This window comes from Ictalurus punctatus, chromosome 20, assembly GCF_001660625.3.
Source record: "Ictalurus punctatus breed USDA103 chromosome 20, Coco_2.0, whole genome shotgun sequence".
Taxonomy (NCBI): domain Eukaryota; kingdom Metazoa; phylum Chordata; class Actinopteri; order Siluriformes; family Ictaluridae; genus Ictalurus; species Ictalurus punctatus.
Window position 1 is genome coordinate 21,963,700 of NC_030435.2, and position 18,847 is coordinate 21,982,546.

General features: G+C 45.8%; 1 protein-coding gene across 6 annotated transcripts in view; it reads right to left on the minus strand.

Moving 5' to 3' along the window:
* Positions 1-1,795: 1,795 nt before the first annotated feature.
* The window catches only part of mib1 (MIB E3 ubiquitin protein ligase 1), a 56,274-nt gene continuing 39,222 nt past the window's right edge, over positions 1,796-18,847 (minus strand). Inside the window, exons 14-23 of one of the 6 annotated variants that reach the window (XM_017495524.3) lie at positions 16,498-16,630; positions 14,878-14,964; positions 13,757-13,915; positions 9,176-9,357; positions 8,660-8,849; positions 7,652-7,730; positions 7,277-7,363; positions 5,578-5,646; positions 5,015-5,115; positions 1,796-4,599 (exon numbers count right to left, since the gene is read on the minus strand). In XM_017495524.3, coding sequence (XP_017351013.2) covers positions 4,459-4,599; positions 5,015-5,115; positions 5,578-5,646; positions 7,277-7,363; positions 7,652-7,730; positions 8,660-8,849; positions 9,176-9,357; positions 13,757-13,915; positions 14,878-14,964; positions 16,498-16,630 — 1,228 coding nt within the window. In that variant the 3' untranslated portion in view covers positions 1,796-4,458. Of the gene's footprint in view, positions 4,600-5,014; positions 5,116-5,577; positions 5,650-7,243; positions 7,364-7,651; positions 7,731-8,659; positions 8,850-9,175; positions 9,358-13,756; positions 13,916-14,877; positions 14,965-16,497; positions 16,631-18,847 lie in introns of all 6 variants that reach the window. The other 5 variants (XM_017495522.3, XM_017495521.3, XM_017495519.3 and 2 more) reach the window with 5 other exon arrangements.

Below are 18,847 nucleotides of genomic sequence, written 5' to 3' on the forward strand. Positions count from 1 at the left end.
GTGACAAAGTTTGATGTTGGCTTGACAAAGCCAGTGTGAAGATAGTTTGAAGTTGAAAGAAAGAAAGTAAGAGAAAGAACGAACGGGTGACAGACAGTTAAAGATAGACAGACAGTTACTGGTAGAAAGACTGATGATAAAGTATATAATATACAAGCATAAAGTCAGATGGAGTGAGAGAGTGACGAGTAGATCGATGGAGAGAGTGTTATTAGTAGAAAGAGACAAGGAGAGACAGGTAGATTGCTGGAAAGAAATATGGAGAGAGAGATAGAGAGTGTGTGGGCGTATATGCACTACTGATAGAGAGATGGATGGAGAGCGTGTGTGGCATTGGTAGAGAGATAGACGAAGTGAGAGTCTCTGTTACAGGTACATTGACGGAGGGAGAGGGCGAGAAGAGGGGCTTCAGGTCATGCGCGAGAGTTTTGACAGCTGCAGTCGGAAATCTTGAACATTCCAAGCCAGGCTCGGAACGTCCCGTGAGTGTACGTCGTCTTTGGGATATCTGATCGTCTGCTACTGGAAAACTCTAAGTCCGATCAGTTGAAAGTTTCAATCGAAGTCAGTGGGAATTTTGGCCACTTTGAGCTTCCGTAACAGGAAAACTAAGTCCGATCAGTTAAAGAAAATACAGAACGATCTGTCTGAACAGCTTGAAGGACTGTCCCGAGTCTGGTGGAAGTAGCTCGAAAGCTCGAGGAGTTATAACAGTTCAAAACGTTCAATGGAAGTCAATGGGACTTTTGGTCAATTTGAGCTTCCGTAACAGGAAAACTGTAAGTCCGATCAGTTAGAGAAAATACAGCACGATCTGCCTGAACAGCTTGAAGGACTGTCCCGGGTTTGGTGGACGTAGCATGAACGATCGAGGAGTTATAACAGTCTGAAATTTTCAACGGAAGTCAATGGGAATTTCGGCCACTTTGAGCTTCCGTGACTGGAAAACTGTAAGTCCGATCAGTTGAAAGTTTCAAGGGAAAGTCAATGGGAATTTTGCCTAATTTGAGCTTCCGTTACAGGAAAACTGTAAGTCCGATCAGTTAGAGAGAAAATACAGCACGATCTGTCTGAACAGCTTGAAGGACTGTCCCGAGTTTGGCGGAAGTAGCTCGAAAGCTCTAGGATTTATAACAGTTCAAAATGTTCAACGGAAGTCAATGGGACTTTTGGTCATTTTGAGCTTCCGTAACGGGAAAACCGTCATTCTGATCAGTTAGAAAAGTCATAAAACAGGCTGAGGGTCTGCGGCGAATTGGGTAATTTGGTGCATGTAGCTTGAAAGCTCCAGGAGGAGTGGCGTTTAGAAATCTTGGTAAGCTTAAACAGCAGAACACGGTGTCGGCTTTATGTTGTTCAACATTAATTAACCAACGTCCTACCGTGCTCTTGCATGTATACAACTACTACACAACAGGGGTCCCTTGTCGATGGTAGAAAGAGTAGAGGAAGTGGAAAACAATGCTTAGCAACAGTAACTGTGCAGCTAATTATCTGATCGAATCGTTCCGCTGCAATCTGGAGACAATTCCGCCTTCCTTCAGATTAAACTCATGGTCAGGGTCACGGCGGATCCAGAACCTATCCCGAGAACACCGGGCATGAGCCAGGAACACACTCTAGATGGGACACGCTCATTCACGCCGACACATCCATGCACTGGCATGTTTTTGGGAGGTCGGAGGAATCCGGAGAACCCGCAGGAAACCCACCCGGACACGCGGAGAAGACGCGAAACTGAGCTCGAGACCGTAATCCGATTCTCGGCAAAAATCCAAACGTCACCACACACACACCTGCTTCATTAGATCTTTATTCCGCAATGCATTTCTTTTAAAAGCTCTTTGCAATACAGAACGAATGGACATTTTTTCCCCCCATGATAAACATACTGCATACATCAAACGTATCGTTTTAAACCTGGATAATCTTTTATGTACTGAAAACAAGGTACAAAATAGACCTTTGAAGGAACCATGACAATACGACACTACCGTTAAAGTACATTAGTGCATCTAAGCCTCGGATGTTAACGTGTGTACTGAAAATGATACGAAATATTAAAAAGGCAAAAAGTATGAAGCTACCCCCCCCCCCCCCCCCCCCCCCATGAAAACAAACAAACAAAAAGTTTTGCACTGGTAAGCTATAGAGTCGTACGCAAACGACTCCAATAAATTATATTACAAGTTCCACTCGTTTAAAGACCTCAGCGTGGTTAAAACACTGTCCGTAAACAGGATAAAGGTTACATCAGAACGGCGACGTGAGCTTCGAGATATGCGCTGAACTGCACGAGCACTCTGTCTTTGGGTAAATATTTCTCTTAGGCTACAAATTTTTCTCGCATAACTGCTCAGAAGAAAAGCTAGTGTTAAGAGCCTACTGTCCTACGTTTCATACTTGCTAACCATTTAAAAAAAAACAAAAAAAAACAAAACTGTGTCGTATACACTTCTCTTCTTGGAATTATAATAGATTGTACGCTCGGTTTCATTCTATAAAGAAGAAAAGAAAAAAAAAAGAAAAAAGTTAAAGCACCGTATCCCCAGAACGTATCAAATTATGTCGAGACTTTTCTTTTTCAGGAGGTCGCTAGCGCTTCATTCTTTCTTTCTCTCTTTCGTGCCATACCAATCGTGCGTCAGGACGGTTCCATCAATCCAGTCGGTTTATCGTTTTAAGATGACACGGGATTCGATTTGTCCCCCCACCCCCCAATCTGTGCTCTTAAGACTCGACCTCGTGTCCTTAGCTCCTCTATCTGAGAACGTGGAACAATAATACTAAGTGTGTGTACATACTGTAGTACAGCTGGTACGTACAGTACATCGTTACATACCGTGGTGGATGGAGGCTATGCTACTTATATATACTTAAGATTCTAGTTTTAATTTTAAAACGATGGTTTAAAAAAAGAAAAAAGAAAAAAGAAAAAAAAAGAAAAAAAAAAAAGAAAGGATGCGTCACTTGAAATGTCCCGACTATAGATTATAGAACATCGAAAATGGCAGATAAAAGATTCTGGGCAGTGTCGACGAGATAATGACAGTGTGTAGTGTTTCTCGGCGTTACTTGCTCACATTGACCATAAGCGTGTTTTTACACGTGAGCTCAAAGAAAGCGGAGGAAGTTTGTTGATCTTGCGCTTAGAGTAAGGACGCACCGATTCGACAGCGATGGACGTGCCGTGGACAAGTGGGAGATTTCCTTATTCTCATGCAAACGCTTATTAAGTACAGTGCTGGTGAAAAGTGTTTTTTTTTTAACATTTTTTTTTTTTTAGAAACTTCATCACAGCTTCAAACGCAACAGCCTTGGGCCACACAGCGTCTTGTGTCTTTAGGTCCACTTTTCTGGATACGAGCTTCAGAATCGCGATCACGTTCGATAGCAATCAGGGTCACGATCGTCACGTCGCGCTTAACCGATCGAATTGAGGAATTCGCTTCACCGGACGAACCGGAGAACTCGGACGGAGCCGTTAAGATCGAGCCGTTTAAGATGATTACGTGCTCTCGTTTTATACTGAAAGGTTACGTCCTGGCGAACTCTAAGAAAACCGCTGCGGACACGGGAAACAAAGAGAGGCGCCTGGAAACTTCTGACTGGCGGACTAGCTTCCCGATCCAACTTCTTCCATTTACGATACGATATCGAGATTAAAACAATCTTCTCAACATTCTCAGACTAACTAAACTGATTAATTCTTGGCGTTTGTTGCCGAATATTAACAGCGAGATCGGCTCGAATATGTAGTGATCGTTTTTGTCCACTAGAGGCGCTGTATTCGATTCCCTAGCCGCCTGTGACTGGAAGTGCTGATCTTCGTGACGGCTTTTCGCAAAACCTGCCGTTTTTGCTCTCGACAAAACACGAATTGCTGTGATTTACGGAGGAAAGAATGACCACGCCCACCCAAAGCGTCCGAATTTGCCATTCGGACGCTTTTTCTGCAGGAATCGGTGCACCCTTTTCTAAGCTTGTAGATTTGCGCTGACAATTAAAAAAAAAGAATAATAGTAGTACAGGGTAGAAAGCACACAACTCTGAATGCGCAAGCTTCTGCTCAGCACTCCCGTTAGACGCTGAAGGTGAACGTGCTGCATAGGTAAAGACTTGTAGTGTTGTACTGTTCGGAGCTCATAAAGCTGGTAGACAGAGTATCGACGCACTCTGTTAAGTATGTTAACATACTCCCTAACAAGCAAGTTTACGTTTACGGAGAAGCCGAAAACTACGGACGATGAAAGTAGAGCACGAGACGCGACGGTTTCCTCGTCCACCATGCGACGAGCTTGTAATGAACTAAAGAGAATAACCCAAGACGTAGCAAAACGTGAGTCCGGAAGTTTGCTTTAAGACAATTACAAAAGGAAAAAAAAAAAAAGAAAGAGAATTGACGTAACACTGATGAGCACGAGCCACAAGAGCCACGAGAGCAGGTGGCCTGGAGCTCTAGTACAGCAGGATCCGCCTCTCGATAGCCTTCCTGCAGATGGGGCACTCGCTCATGCGGTCGCCGCACAGCTGGCACGTGCCATGGCCGCACATGAAGATCATGTTCTTCAGACGATCCAGACACACTGGGCACATGGTCTAGAACAAATAAAAACACAGTGGTTTAAGGTTTTTCCATCGCAAATTCCCATCACACCAGTAGCTATGGTTATACGTCGTTCTCAGGCTTTTCTGGGATTGTTACTTGTCGGCTATATGTTCAGAGCAGAGCTCGGGAAAGAACATTCTAGAGTCGACAACCACCACACGCTGGGTCTCTGGATATTCTGAGGCTGTTACTCGTTGGCCACACAATCAGGTTGCCTTCTGTTCCTGAAAGTCCAAGCGGAACTCAACAAAGAACCTTCTAGAAAACGACAGCTTGGTTGGTGGGGGCGTCGGGCTAAAATCCAATCACTAGTCACTCCTCGCGACTCTCCCAACCGTCCGCGTGTGATCGAACCAGCCACCGGGGATATCAATACAAAAGTTGAGTCACTGCAACAAACCCTACCTGCTCTTTGATGTCCTGGAGCTGTTGCTGGAGCTTCTGCACGTCCGCGTTGACATTAGTGTTGTCCTTGTCCCTCTGCAAGGCTGGGATATTTCCGCTGGCTGCAATACAAAGACAGGCAGATGTTGAGAACCCTTATCATATCGACGCCACCCGCTGGTAAGAGACACCCCCGTCTATTGCTAGCGGGTGACTGCTGAACCATTGGGCTTCAACGAGAACCGTGATTCTCTTTGTTATCCTGGTTCGCTTCAGTTTAGAAACTCAAATGAGTACTGGGGGTGGGGTGGGGTTTTTGGAGGGGGGGGAGGTCATGAGGAAGGCAGCTAGCTTCATTTAGACTTTATAGTTTAGAAAGACAGACTAAGGGAAGATTTAACTCATTTGTCAGGAGCTGGAGCCAAGACACGATGACACCAGAGACTCCCGAAAGAGTAGAGCGGCCAGTGCCAGTGCGAGCGCAAAGAGCTCTGCGGGGTCTGAGAGAACAGGAAGGAAGCTCTGGAAAAGAGAGAATTGAAGGTAGGGGGGTGGGTTTGGGGGGAGAGGAAGGGCATACTTACACCAACTTAGCGCCAGATTGTTGGGCTGGAGAAGATCCTGTGACCCCCCTGCCACTGAGTTAGAGCCCCCTGCTGAGAAGCAACCAATCACAGGGTTACGTAATGCACGGCGCTCAGGGCGAACCTAGACTGCCCTACGGCATAGCGTCATGAAGTATTAAAGAGCAGGAGTGAAAGGAAAGAGCGGTCTGTTGAGGTGATATTTAAAAACAGGAGGCCCGGCCATTTCACTGCTTGTGTTAAGGGGGGGGGTCTCGAGCATCCGAGGCGATCGCCGACGAAACAACCCCCTCTTCAAAAACCCGGTAGAAGTGCAAACGGCCATGCGATAAAAATCTGGTAAAGTCGGTAAAAATCGAACACTCCGGTCTCAAGTGACCTTGAGTAACCCTTGATTCCCACCCTGGGTTCATTTTTTTTCCAGGCTGCTATGGTGTTCGTCAGGTCCACTTCCGGGCTGACGAGTCCCACGGACGTAGGCGCTAAAGTGTTCTGGCCTGCAGGGTGTGTGACTACGGCTTCCAGGCAGGATCCCGCCTGAGGCGGGATGATGGTATAGTATGTGCGCAGTGTGTGTGTGTGTGCGCGTGCGTGTGCATGTGGCAGAGAGGGGAACGTCGGCCCGTCTCTGCCAGGATAAATGACATTTTGTGGGACGCTGAACTAAAAGCGGCCCCTTATGGCAAACAGAACGCAGGCACTGGGACGAGGGGGGCGGGGGGGAGATAAGAATTACGAGCTGCATTCCTCTGTTGACTGAACTGTGTGTGTGAGACTAAGAGACGTCAGGTTGGAAGGATCTATCTGACAACTAAGCGTGGCTACAAAGGAACAAATACCACATAAGTGAACTTACACTAGTGTCCCTTTGAACTCAAACTAAACCAACAGAAAAGAAATTAGACGGAGGGCCGTGAGCACTGGGATCGTGACGAATGGAGGTGAATAATAACGTACGACAGAAACACAATACAGTCATACGCTCATGGCAAAACACAGGACTGAAACTCCTTAGGGGAAAATAAATAAATAAATAAATAAATAAATAAATAAATCCGGAGAAATCCAGAAAGACACAGGAACTACTCTGTGAGCACGTTTAAAGAAAAAGTCCACGCTGAAACGCATTAAATACGTTTATATTGAAATATTATATATATATATATATATATATATATATATATATATATATATATAAAAAAATGTTGATGGCGGCGTTAGCACGAAAGTTGAACTTTTGGAAAAACTAATATGTCTGAGCAGAGTGTATAGAGGAATGGGTGTCACAGCTGGACAGACTAAAGCGCCGCCGCATCGCTCTCTTTATATAGAGATGAAGTGATGGCTAAATCCCCAATTCAGAATTTTATTCTAAAACAGATAATAAATCTTGGGCACAGCTTAAGATCGCGTCGTAAATATGAAAATTAATAGCGTGGATTTTTCCTTTAGGACTTTAGAAAGAGTAACATCACATACGCCTGTAGCGGGAAAAAAAAAAAAAAACCACCTCAAAACAAAACATTAGAAACATGAACATGAGCTAAAGGAAAACAGAAGCAACGTCAAAAACACTGAGAATGAATACGATATGAAAAGGAAAGAGAGAGAAAGAGAGAGAGAGAGAGAGGGGAAAAAAAAAGGGAGCTTGTGGAAGTTCACTCACTAAGGTCCTCATCATCAGTGGCATCCTCCATACCTTTCCCTCCGCAGCACAGGACGAAAGGAGTACGCCGCTCCACCACCGCTCGACACTGTACACACTTCTTCATCAAGCTGGCACAGTCTATACACGCACACATACATACACAAACATACACACAGAGAGAAAGAAGACGTTAAACCCCAAAGCATCTCGAACAATAAGGTGCACACATTTGAGTGCCAGGTCCTACATGTGATATGGACTTGGAGTCAGATCTCAAACGGCGTTAGATTGGACACAGAGTGGAGCGAGAAGGTTCTACAATGATGCACATAGTTTATACCCCGTGTAGTGAGCACATATAGTGTACTGTTGAGTCTGATGTGTGGAAGGGAAGGGAAGGGAAGGGAGGTTCGACGGCTCACTTACTCTCACACGCGCACATGTGACCGCAGGGCTGGAACAGCACGGCTGCTTTCTTGTCTGAGCAAACCACACACTCTTCGATCTGCGGGCCAGAGCGGAAAAAGAGGCTCAGTGTGGAACGGTGTTATACGTACACGGGTACACGTGTCTCGCACGCGGCCGTGATACAGTCCGTGTACAACCTCACAGTCACATCGAATCAAATCGACAGTCTGAGCACAACAAGATACCGTAAAAAGTTTCATTACTTATAAATAAATAAATAAGAAATTACAGACGCCAAATGTGTCATTTAGGTTGAGCGGAACGTTTTGGGCTAAACAACTGCTCTAAAGGCATTTATACCACAACGTTGTTGAATCCTCGATTCTGATTGGTCGGAAGGTGGCGATTACGTTTCTATGACGGCAGCTCTGAGAGAAGTTCGCGTCAAGTCGGAAAATTCCGCGTCTCGATCCGCCGTCCTAAACAGTGTCCGAGATTAGAAGCGACGTGTCCCAAATAAATCGTAGTGCGTCGAAATGAGAATCCCAAAGGTGGTCTACCGTTTCCAGTAGATTTTTCGAAGTGCGCGTAACTAGGCGACGACGTTCTCTCGCGTTGCGTGACGTGTCCGTATGTCCGAGTACTCGCATACGTACTCTCTTGCTACGCACTGAAAAAGTATACGAGTACATACTTTTAGCGCATATTATAAATAAGGAGGCGAATTGAGACGCGGCAAAAGTCAAATCTCACGCTTATATTAATGCGCACGTTCTAACGTTATGGAAGGAGTCTCCAGTGTTAGAACTTTGTAACAGTCGGAGGTAACGTTGCAACTTTTAAGCTTGGAGTTCTCCATTTTTTAACCTCGGTTTCTCAGCAACTTCAAGATAAAGCTACACACTACCAAGAAATGGTAAGAAAAGCGGTATCTGTAAAACCTTGAATAATTTAAGAACACTATATAGTGTACGCAGAACCTCGCCCACCGTCCTCTAAATGTCCCGCTGAGATGTTGTGCACTACCTTGGTCCTGGACTGGACCTGGTCTTTACAGATGAGACACTTCTTGACGCGAGGAGAACACAGCGAGCAGGTGGCGATGTGGCCGCACGGCCCGAACAGCGTGTCCCGCTTCATGTCCGAGCACACCATACACTCCTCCAGGGTCTCGTTGTTGCTGTTCAGAGACGGGCTGCGGGAGCCCACCTGCCCGCTGAGAGACACGGCGGCCAGGGAGAAACGTGTCGAGAGGAAGAAGGGAAGCGGCGGCGGGGGAGGGAAGTCAAACAAAAGGTGAAGAAACGTGAAGAAAGGAAAACATGGCAAGGCATGAAGATGGATGAGAGCAGGAAGGAACCGAAGACGGAGGGGGGAAGAAAACGGGGGGAAAAAAAACGTATGTAGATCAGATATAGGTGAGATTACGTATACATTACATTTGTTATATATAAATTTTTCTACACTAAATACCTTGTTTAATCGTTTACAGTCGGAAGCGATTTTTTTAAACTAAATCTAGGCGATGATTTTTCGGAGTACCTGGTCTTTTCCTTGTGGCACTTGGCCAGGGCTTTGCACAGGCTCGGGTCAGGGCACAGGTCAAGCGGAGACTGGCCCTTCTTGTTGCGGATGGTCAGGTCGGCGCCGTTGGCTGCCAGGAAGCAGGCAATGGAGGCGGCGCTCTTCTTCTCTGCTCCTTGAGTCCCAAGTCCCATAATCAGCTAGACGGAAACATGAAAACAGTGAGAAAGGATTCATTCAGAATAACGCCAACTCAAATCTCCGTACTGCGCCGAGAAGGAATCACGTAATTCCAGCTAGACTGCTAACTCTAAAAAAGGGTTCAGAGTTCCTAAAAAAGGGTTCAGAGTTCCTGAAAAAGGATTCAGAGTTCCTGAAAAAGGGTTCAGAGTTCCTGAAAAAGGGTTCAGAGTTCCTGAAAAAGGGTTCAGAGTTCCTGAAAAAGGGTTCAGAGTTCCTGAAAAAGGGTTCAGAGTTCCTAAAAAAGGATTCAGTGTCCTTCCAAAGGTTTCCGCGTTCCTCAAAAGTTTTCGAGTTTCTTAATAGCAGGTACGCGTGATTCATCATTGTCTGAAGCTTGCATATGGCCAGTGAGGAACCTTTAGTTCAGTCAGGAACCTCCCGAACAGTTCCTGTTCTATAGAAAACTAGCACCTCTGGGAAATGTAGGAAATTCAGGACGCACACTGAACCTGATTCCTGAAGGTTCCTGAAAAGGTTCCTCGTGTATGTTAAAGCAATAGCAGATGAGCGGACCGAAGACATATGACTGCTTTTGGTCCGCTCTTCCTGAACTAAATGGAACGATCGCACGGTAAACGGCGCAGACGATCCATAAAGTACGCCGCGTAGAACAAGTTCATCTGGAACGTCGTGCACTTCATTCCGCGGACGAAGACGACGGCGCACGCTTCGGCATCCCGGGCCTCTCTGGAGGAGTCGTTTTAAATGGATGGCTTACACGCCGGGTAATGGGCGAGAGATTTGTCACACTGATCTGCCTGCGTTAATAAATGACAAGCCCCTGGCCCCGGTTCAGCCTCCTGCCATCGGCTGCGTGATTTAGACCGGTCGCAGGGAGCGGATGTGGCCCGCCGGCAGGTCTGAGGGCAGAGAGAACGAGGAAGTGGTGATCGTATCTGCGCAGGTCAGAGGTCAGGTGTGACAGAGGAAGAGACGTAAGGTCTTAGGGATCTGACGTGTACAGACAGCACGGGGTGTTAACGAAGAGGAGAGACGGTGTGTAACGGGAGGTCGGACAGCAGGTCAAATAGATGCGTGAATAAAAGAGCAGGAGGGAAGAAGAAGAAGAAGAAGAAGAAAAAAAACCTTTAACAAGACTCTTAGAGCAAAAGGTCCACCGGTATATATAATTCAATCAGAAGACGAAAAAAAAAAACCTAGATTATGCAGAGAAGAAGCTCGAATTAGTCTGGAATTTCGCAGTCTAAACGTGATAATAGTTTTTGTAGAGCCAGACCCACATACCGGATCATGGATAATGACGATACTGATACTGAACTACTGATGATGAAACTGATTGATGATATCTGGAGGAGAAACCGTTTTCCTCCTGCCTTTATTTCATCGACCACAAGAGGGCATTTCTCATCAGTCCTCTAAATACTAGGTCTAACTTCAACTTCACAATAAAACGAGCCAGTAATCATGGCAATCTGTTCAGTGAGTCATAACATTTGACTCAGCTCACCGATAAGAGTCGACTCCTTCGTGTCCCAAACCGGCTCACTGCGTTATTCTGACCAGTAAAAACTTTTTTTTAAATAAATGATGATACACACACACACAGAGTTGTGCTCATAAGTTTGCATACCCCTTGCAGAATCTGCTAAATCTTAATACTGTTAACAAAATAAAATTGATCAAAAAAAAAAAAAAATAACCATGTTATATTTTATTTAATCCTGTCCTGAATTTCACATCACAGATGTTTACATATAGTCCACAAAACAAGATAACTTAATTTATAGAAAGTACCCTGTTCAAAAGTTTACACACCCCTGATTCTTAACACCTGGATGATCCACAACTGTCTTTATGTTTTGTGAGAGTCGTTCATGAGTCCCTTGTTTGCCCTGAGCAGTTAAACTGCCCGCTGTTCTTCAGAAAAATCCTCCAGGTCCTGCACGTTCTTTACTTTTCCAGCATATTCTACATATCTGAGCCCTTTCCTTTCCAACAGCGGCTATATGACGTTCAGATGCATCTTTTCACACCGAGGACGACCGAGGGACTCGGACACGACTATTACGAAAGGTGCGAACGTTCACTGACGCTCCAGAAGGCGACACGATACATTAAGATCCATGGGGGTGTAAACTTTTGAACAGGCTGATCGGTGTAAATTGTTCATATTTTGTCTCCTGGGAGACATGTGAGTATCTTATTTAGCGTCTGAAGGGCGGTACTAAATTTAAAAAAATAATAAAATCTTTAAACAAAATAACAATTCACACGCGATCGTCCTGTTCAAAAGTTTACACCCCCCTGGATCTTAATGTATCGTGTCGCCTTCTGGAGCTTCAGTGAACGTTTGCACCTTTTGTAATAGTCGTGTCCGAGTCCCTCGGTCGTCCTCAGTGTGAAAAGACGGATCTGAACATCATATAGCCGCTGCTGGAAAGGATCTTCCTGTTCAAAAGTTTACACTATAAAGATTTAGCAGATTCTTCAAGGGGTATGCAAACTTTGGGGCACAACTATATATATATATATATATATATATATATATATATATATATATATATATATATATATATATATATATATATATATATATATATATATATATATAAGTATTTACACACACACACACATATGCACAAGCTGTGTTGAATAACATGGACAGGGGACCTAAGAATTTGATATCCGGCTTCTGAAGGTGCAGTTGCACAAACGCTGGAAAACGTTACATCATTTACAATCATATAACAGTAAAAAAAATAAAAATAAAAAAATAAAACCAACAACACAATAATTAAGTAAAACTTGTGTACACTAGCTTTATACTTTAGATATCATTCAGGAGTCAGTTAGATGGGTATATTACATCGTCTGCACACTGGCATGATTTATTTCCTTAAGCCCGGTTCATTTATCACGTTACTGTCCAAACATCAACAAAATATGTAACTAGCTGCAAAAAAATCCTACATCAGTAAGACCCTGTGTGGGGTTTTTTTTTAGCCACAAATGCTTCCAGTTCCATCTCATTACCTTCTGAGAACACAATCTCAGCAGCTGTTTGCGGTAAACATTATATTAGCTGAGCAGCTTTAATCCTTAACGCTCCTGTACTAAAAACATTTGAAGGTTTGCTGTGTTTTAAGGAGCGGTTGGAGAGTCACCGATTTGCTGTAAAAGTTCATAAGGAGGCACTTCGGAGTGCGTGTGTGAGAACACACCCCCAGACCTTAATGGGCTGCGAACAAGCGATTCGTTTAGCAGCTGTTCCGCTATTTTAACTTCGCTATAGCTGCCATTTCTCCTCTCGTGGTGATCTCGCGGTCCTCTTAGGTCTAACGGGACGGGCGAGGCAGTCAGGGGGAGGAGGAAAAAAAGCGGGGGATGGGTTGGGGTGTGTGCGGGATGCTGTCGTTCCAATGACTCTGGATAGCTTCCCGTGAACGTGTCCTGGCTCGCCGCTTCTTACATCTGCTCTGATGGAGCCGCTGGGCCGGGAAATTCAATTTTCTCCATTGCGCTGCTGGATTGTACAAGCGAACGTGCTGTAGATTTCAATTAGGCTTCTGAGCGAAGCCCCGACCGTCCTCCTGCTGATCTCGTTCTGATCTCAGCAGCGCCCTCTGTGGCTTATCACGGTCGGAGACGCTTAAGAGCACGTGACGGCCATGGAGAGACTACATAAATCACAAGGCTTCACTCCTGCTCGTTGCAGGAGGCTTGGAACGTCAAATACTTCGCTTTTAAAAACAGTGCTCCAGTTTCTCTCAGATTCTGGGTCAGCTTTCTTGCTCAGCTACATTACGGACGTATTACTTAAGATCTATTCGTGAGATCGTTCGGATAACGAAGATAAATCGCACCGATCCACCAAATTAGGGCTTCATACACGGCGCGGTTAAATCCTCGATTCTGATTGGTTAGAAGCTGTTCAGCAGCTCTGCGAGACAGAGGACAGGTTTATATTAACGCGCTCATGCTAATACATTACTGTACAGGGACTTAATCGGATTTTGTTTTGCACGGAGAAATTTATTTAACGCTCATGGAAGGAGTCTCCAGTCGCAACGAGACTGAAGTCTTCAAGGCAGAGGAGTTTACGCTTTTATGGCAACGTAACAAGCTGCAGTTTTTTTTAACTTATTAACATTTTACAACATTAAAACACTTAAATAGATTACGCTTAAGTAATATCAGCTATGTTTAACACATCAGTTAGCATTTTCATCTGTTTAATATAGCGGATATTAGTTTGTCGGGGGGGGGGGGGGGGGGGTGTTAAGAGTTAGGGGTCAAAGGTTGGAGCATTTGAATATAATTTGAATATGCATTAGTAGTAGTTTTGGAACATCCAAACATTCTCAACTTCCTGTGTTGATTAAAGCTGGTGTGTACCGTGTTCTTGGAGGGCTCCCAAGGTTCCACCTTGCTGACATCCTGCATGTCCTGGAGCTGCCGGAGCTGGGACAGGGTGTGATGACGCAGGGCCTCGTGCAGCGGCGTGTCCCCGTCCTTATCCTGCACGTCCAGTTTGGCCTCGGCTCTCACCAGCAGCTGCGGAGACATGGAGGACTCGCGTTAACTCACCTGGGAGTTAACTCGCCCTTTTACGCGCCAAACTAAAACGCTGGATTTTCAATAGGTTTGGTTAAACTACCCTGATGAAAAGAAAGACGCGCTGAAAACACATGTTTTAATAGCTGGTTTCTCAGTAAAAGGGGTTTTTAAATAAAGAAAGAAAGAAAGAACCTGGAGCGGGAATACAGCTGATACATAGACGGAATCTAACATTAAAGTAACAATAAATGGAAAAAAAAAATGTGTGTTGTGTTCTTTAATAAATAAAAGAATAATAGTAATTGTTGGCAAACTGCTGTCATCGGAAAATACTCAACTCAGGAGTGGGTAACCGCAACCGCATCGTTAGAACACGCTGTAGTTGATTATTTTCCGATAACAGCATGCCCCGAAGTGTTCTCCTCTTTATATACGGGGCACATTGTTAGTTGTTGCGTGTTGTATATGGAATTAATTTCCATTCGGTTATTCCATTTTTTTATTCGATTCCTTTAATCACAGTCCCCCCCCCTTCTTTTAATCGCTTAGTTCTTTGTGTTATTGAGATTACGTTAATAATACCACTGATGATATCAAAACGCAAGCATATGTGGGCGCAATCCCGCTACACGTCCACAAGATGGCGCTCGTACAATCTTTGAATTCGCCATTCAGACCACACACTCGTTTCTCTCCGAGTAGCGCTCTGGAGTCCTTGGGGCTGAATTAATTCAATCACAGAGGCTAATTCTGCTGCAGGAGGCCGTGTGTGGTAGAGCCAAGCTGAGCCATTCTTGCAGTTCGCGTCCTTAAAGTGGACGAGCTCAGAATGAGGAGGAGGAGCAGGACAGGGGGATGAGGAGTGTTCGATTGAGATCAGTACATGAGAGCTCTGAGTATGAGTAAAGGAGAACAGGAATGAGGAATAAAGAGCAAAGGGAAGACCACCGGTCACTCACCCGGACGATCTGCGTGTGCTGTCGCTCCACGGCCAAGTGCAACGCAGTCTGCTGGTTCACGTTCTGTACGTCCAGACTGGCACTTCCCTTCGAGGGAGAATGAAAGAGACAAAGTGCTTAAATCGCATTTGGCTGAGAGCGTTCTGTCTGGAAGTCGGTTCTCCTGCGGTACAAACTACGTTCAATCAAATGCCATTAGGGAGATCTGCAATGAACCTGCCAATGAAATATGCAGCAAAGTAAACGATCTGGAATGCTTTAATACATATGGAATACAATGGACTACACCCTATACCCCCCCCCCAATCCCGTCCCCTCCCCCCTGTTACATTTTCCCACCTTACCCATAACCTAGCTACACGGCAATTTATTTTTTTGTTTTTTTTGGCGCATCTGCACCCACGGGCTGTGTTCAGAAACGTGAGCTACAGGGACGTAATTTGTATTCAGATATTCCCTGAACGAACCCCCTCGGCAGCGCGGACTCTCTGCACTGCAGCAGTGCAGCTCCTACTGCGGCTCGGTGGCGGAGGAGGCTCGAGTCACGCTGGTGTGAACCCTCTCTCCGTCTCCAGCCCTGTGCCTTTCTACTACCGGCTAACGGAATAAGGAGGAAGCGCGAGCGCTGCAGCTGGAGCGTGCGTGTGCTGTGGTGGGCCACTGGGACGGGTAGGCTCATGGGGCTAAACGCGGACGCCCGGGCGCTCGGTCGGTGAGTCAGAAGTCATGACCGGAAGCCGAGTCGAGCGCAGGACAAGCTCCGAGTTTAACCCGAGAACGCGGGACAATCCGTACACTCGTCGAGAGCACGTGTCCGTTTCCTGACGTGCAACACGACCGACAAGAGTAGGAGGAGTCTTTCTGGAGGCGTTACATCACTACCTAAGCAAGGAACGTGACGTCGATGCTGCTCTGCATGTTTGTTCTACACTACCGACGCCGAGGGTGCCAATACTTTGTTGCCTGTAATTTCTCAGACAGTTTAACAATAAAAGCAATTGTACAAGGAATATATTGTGATGTTATGTTCCACATGCTGGGCTCTACATACGCTCTGCGACGCTAGTACGCACCCTACGCCATATAGTGAGCATCAACAGGGAACAGGAAGTGAATTTGGGATGTAATTTAAAAAAAAATAGGAATCTGAAACATTAAATTGTGCGATAGAATTCCAGCGTGTAGTCACGACCTGACTACTGACTACTGAAGATAACCGTGCTGTCACCTCCAGCGGAAAAGTGATTCTATCTGACGTGGGGGTTTTTTTTGTTTGTTTTTTTTTTTAAATAGTGGCTGTCTGACTTGAGTGGTGACTCGCGAGAGCTCGGTGATGAACTAGCAAACAGCACGAAGACTACGAGACTCTCGAGAGCGCTTTTCTGAGCCCTCCAACTATAATTACCGTAAGTGGATCAATTATCAGCCTCGATTAACGCTGAGCGTTTTATGGTAGTTGTAAGCGCAGGTGCTTTCACACTTCCGAGTGGATTGGATAATCTTACAGGATTACTGACACTCCGGGAGGGAGACTGTTACTGTTACAATAGGGCATGACAAGAGTGTGAGAATGTGAGAGAGTGTAAGTGTGTGTGGGTGAGAGTGTGCGAGAGTGTGTACCTGGTGGACTAGAAGCTCTGCCACCTCTACGTGATTGTTAAGCGCAGCCAGGTGAAGGGCCGTGTAGCCATCGTCCTTCTTCTCATCCACTATCCAGGGTCGTGGCAGCTTGGATAACAGCACGCGCATGGCACTGTGAGAGAGAGAGAGAGAGAGAGAGAGAGAGAGAAGGAAAGAAAATGAGAAGGCAAGAAATGGGCAGACAGAAAAGGGGGAGAGAAGGAGAAATTGAGAGAGAGGAAAAAAAGAACGAGAAAGGAAGAAACAGAGAAAGAAGTAAGGAAAAGGAACACAAGGAAGAAAGAGAAAAAGAAGGAAAAGGTGAGAAAGGAAAAAAAGGAAGTAAGAGAAAATGGGAAAGAAAGAAGAGAAAGAAGATAAAAGGATAAAGAAAGAAAAAGAAAGAAAGAAGCGCGAGAGAGAGAGAGAGAGAGAGAGAGAAACAGAAGGAAGCAAGGAAGAAAAGAGAAAAAGGAAAAGGTGACAGAAAGAATGGAGAGAGAGAGGGGGGAGAGAGAGGGAGGAGGAGAGAGAGAGGGAAAGAGAGTGAGGGGAAGGGAAAGAGAGAGAGAGGGTGAGAGAAAGAGGGAGAGAGGGAAAGAGAGAAAGAGAGTGAGGAGGGAGGGAGAGAGAGGGAGAGAGAATGAAAGAGAGAAAGAGTGAGGGGGAGAGAGAGAGAGAGAGAGAGAGAGAGAGAGAGAGAGAGGGAGAGAAAGAGGGAGAGAGAATGAAAGAGAGTGAGGGAGAGGGAGAGTAAGAGGGAGAGAGAATGAAAGAGAGAAAGAGAGTGAGGGGGAGGGAGAGAAAGAGGGAGAGAGAAAGAGGGACAGAGAGGGGAGAGAGAGAGAGTGAGGGGGAGGGAAAGAGAGAGAGAGGGAGAGAGAGAGGGGAGAGAGAGAGGGGGGGGGAGGGAAAGAGAGAGAGGGGGAGAGAGAGGGGAGAGAGAGAGGGGGGGAGGGAAAGAGGGAGAGAGAGAGGGAGAGAGAGAGAGTGAGGGGGAGGGAAAGAGGGAGAGAGAGAGGGAGAGAGAGAGGGAGAGAGAGAGAGTGAGGGGGAGGGAAAGAGGGAGAGAGAGAGGGGAGAGAGAGAGGGGGGGGAGGGAAAGAGAGAGAGAGGGGGGGGTTATTTTTCAAGTTGTATTACAGAAGAAAAAGTAAATGCTGTAAATCTGAACCAATAGGATCAGAGAAAAAAAAAGAAGAAGAAGAGAGCGCAAATCTAAATAAATGTTGACAATCAGCGTAAACTCCGCGGCACAGAGTGCAGTGCGCTCCTGAAAACAGCCGCACACTTCAAACAGACATTTAGACTACGAGGACACCAGTGGTTTTATGGCGAACACAAGCTGCTGTGAATGGAGGGCTTGCAGTGTGGGGTGTGAAGGTTATGTAGAGGATACGGAGTCCTGGGAAGTACCGCAGGGCCTGACGTGAACCTGGGATCAGCTTTCTTATCCTCTTCCTACATCCACTCCACGAAGACCGGCGCACTGAGCCTGAATCCAGATCAGTGCTAGATAGAAGCTGTGCTCACACACTGGAGCAGTGGTGGAGGGGGTGGTGTAAGGAAGCTGATTGGGAATCTGTGCAGCACCTGCAACGGGCAAGCAAACCTCTAAATGAGGAACGCTCGAAATGAGAAATCGTTTACAGCTGGGGGAGAAAAAAAGAAAAGAAGAAAAAAACAGTAGGTATGGGAGCGGAATAGAGAGAGAGGAAGAGAAAAGGTTGTGTACATCACACACAAGACAAAGAGAATATTTGTGAGAACAGAAAAAAGGGGGAGATGAGATCTGAGAAAGATTAGCGCAGCTATCGTGAGTGTGAAGAGGTTACGCTCGGGGAGGAGAGCAGCAGAGAACCCAGCAGATAAAAAGACGTGTTGCCTGGAAAGAATACAATCGTTTTAGCCTATAGGGAAAGTCAGAAAGCTGCACAGGCTTTATGGCTGACAGTTCTCACCGGACCTCACACCTCCAGTCAATCTTTAACCCAGATCAAGACTTCCAGGAAAGCAAGAAGGAAGAAATTGATTGGGGGGGGGGGGGGGGGGGGGGGGAGATAAAGACCAAAAATTATATATCTATCTTGTAGAATAAATTGATAAAAAATGCCTTTACTGAGACAAATACTCGACAAGTACAGTCCAGCAGCCTCTGGGGGTACATGATGGATTCCACTAAAACCAGTCTTTCTTTTTCTCAGAGAGAGAGAGAGAGAGAGAGAGAGAGAGAGAGAGAGAGAGAGAGGGAGAGGGAGAGGGGAGAGGAAGAGAGAGAGAGAGAGAGAGAGAGAGAGAGAGAGAGAGAGAGGGAGAGAGAGAGAGAGGAGAGGAAGAGAGAGAGAGAGAG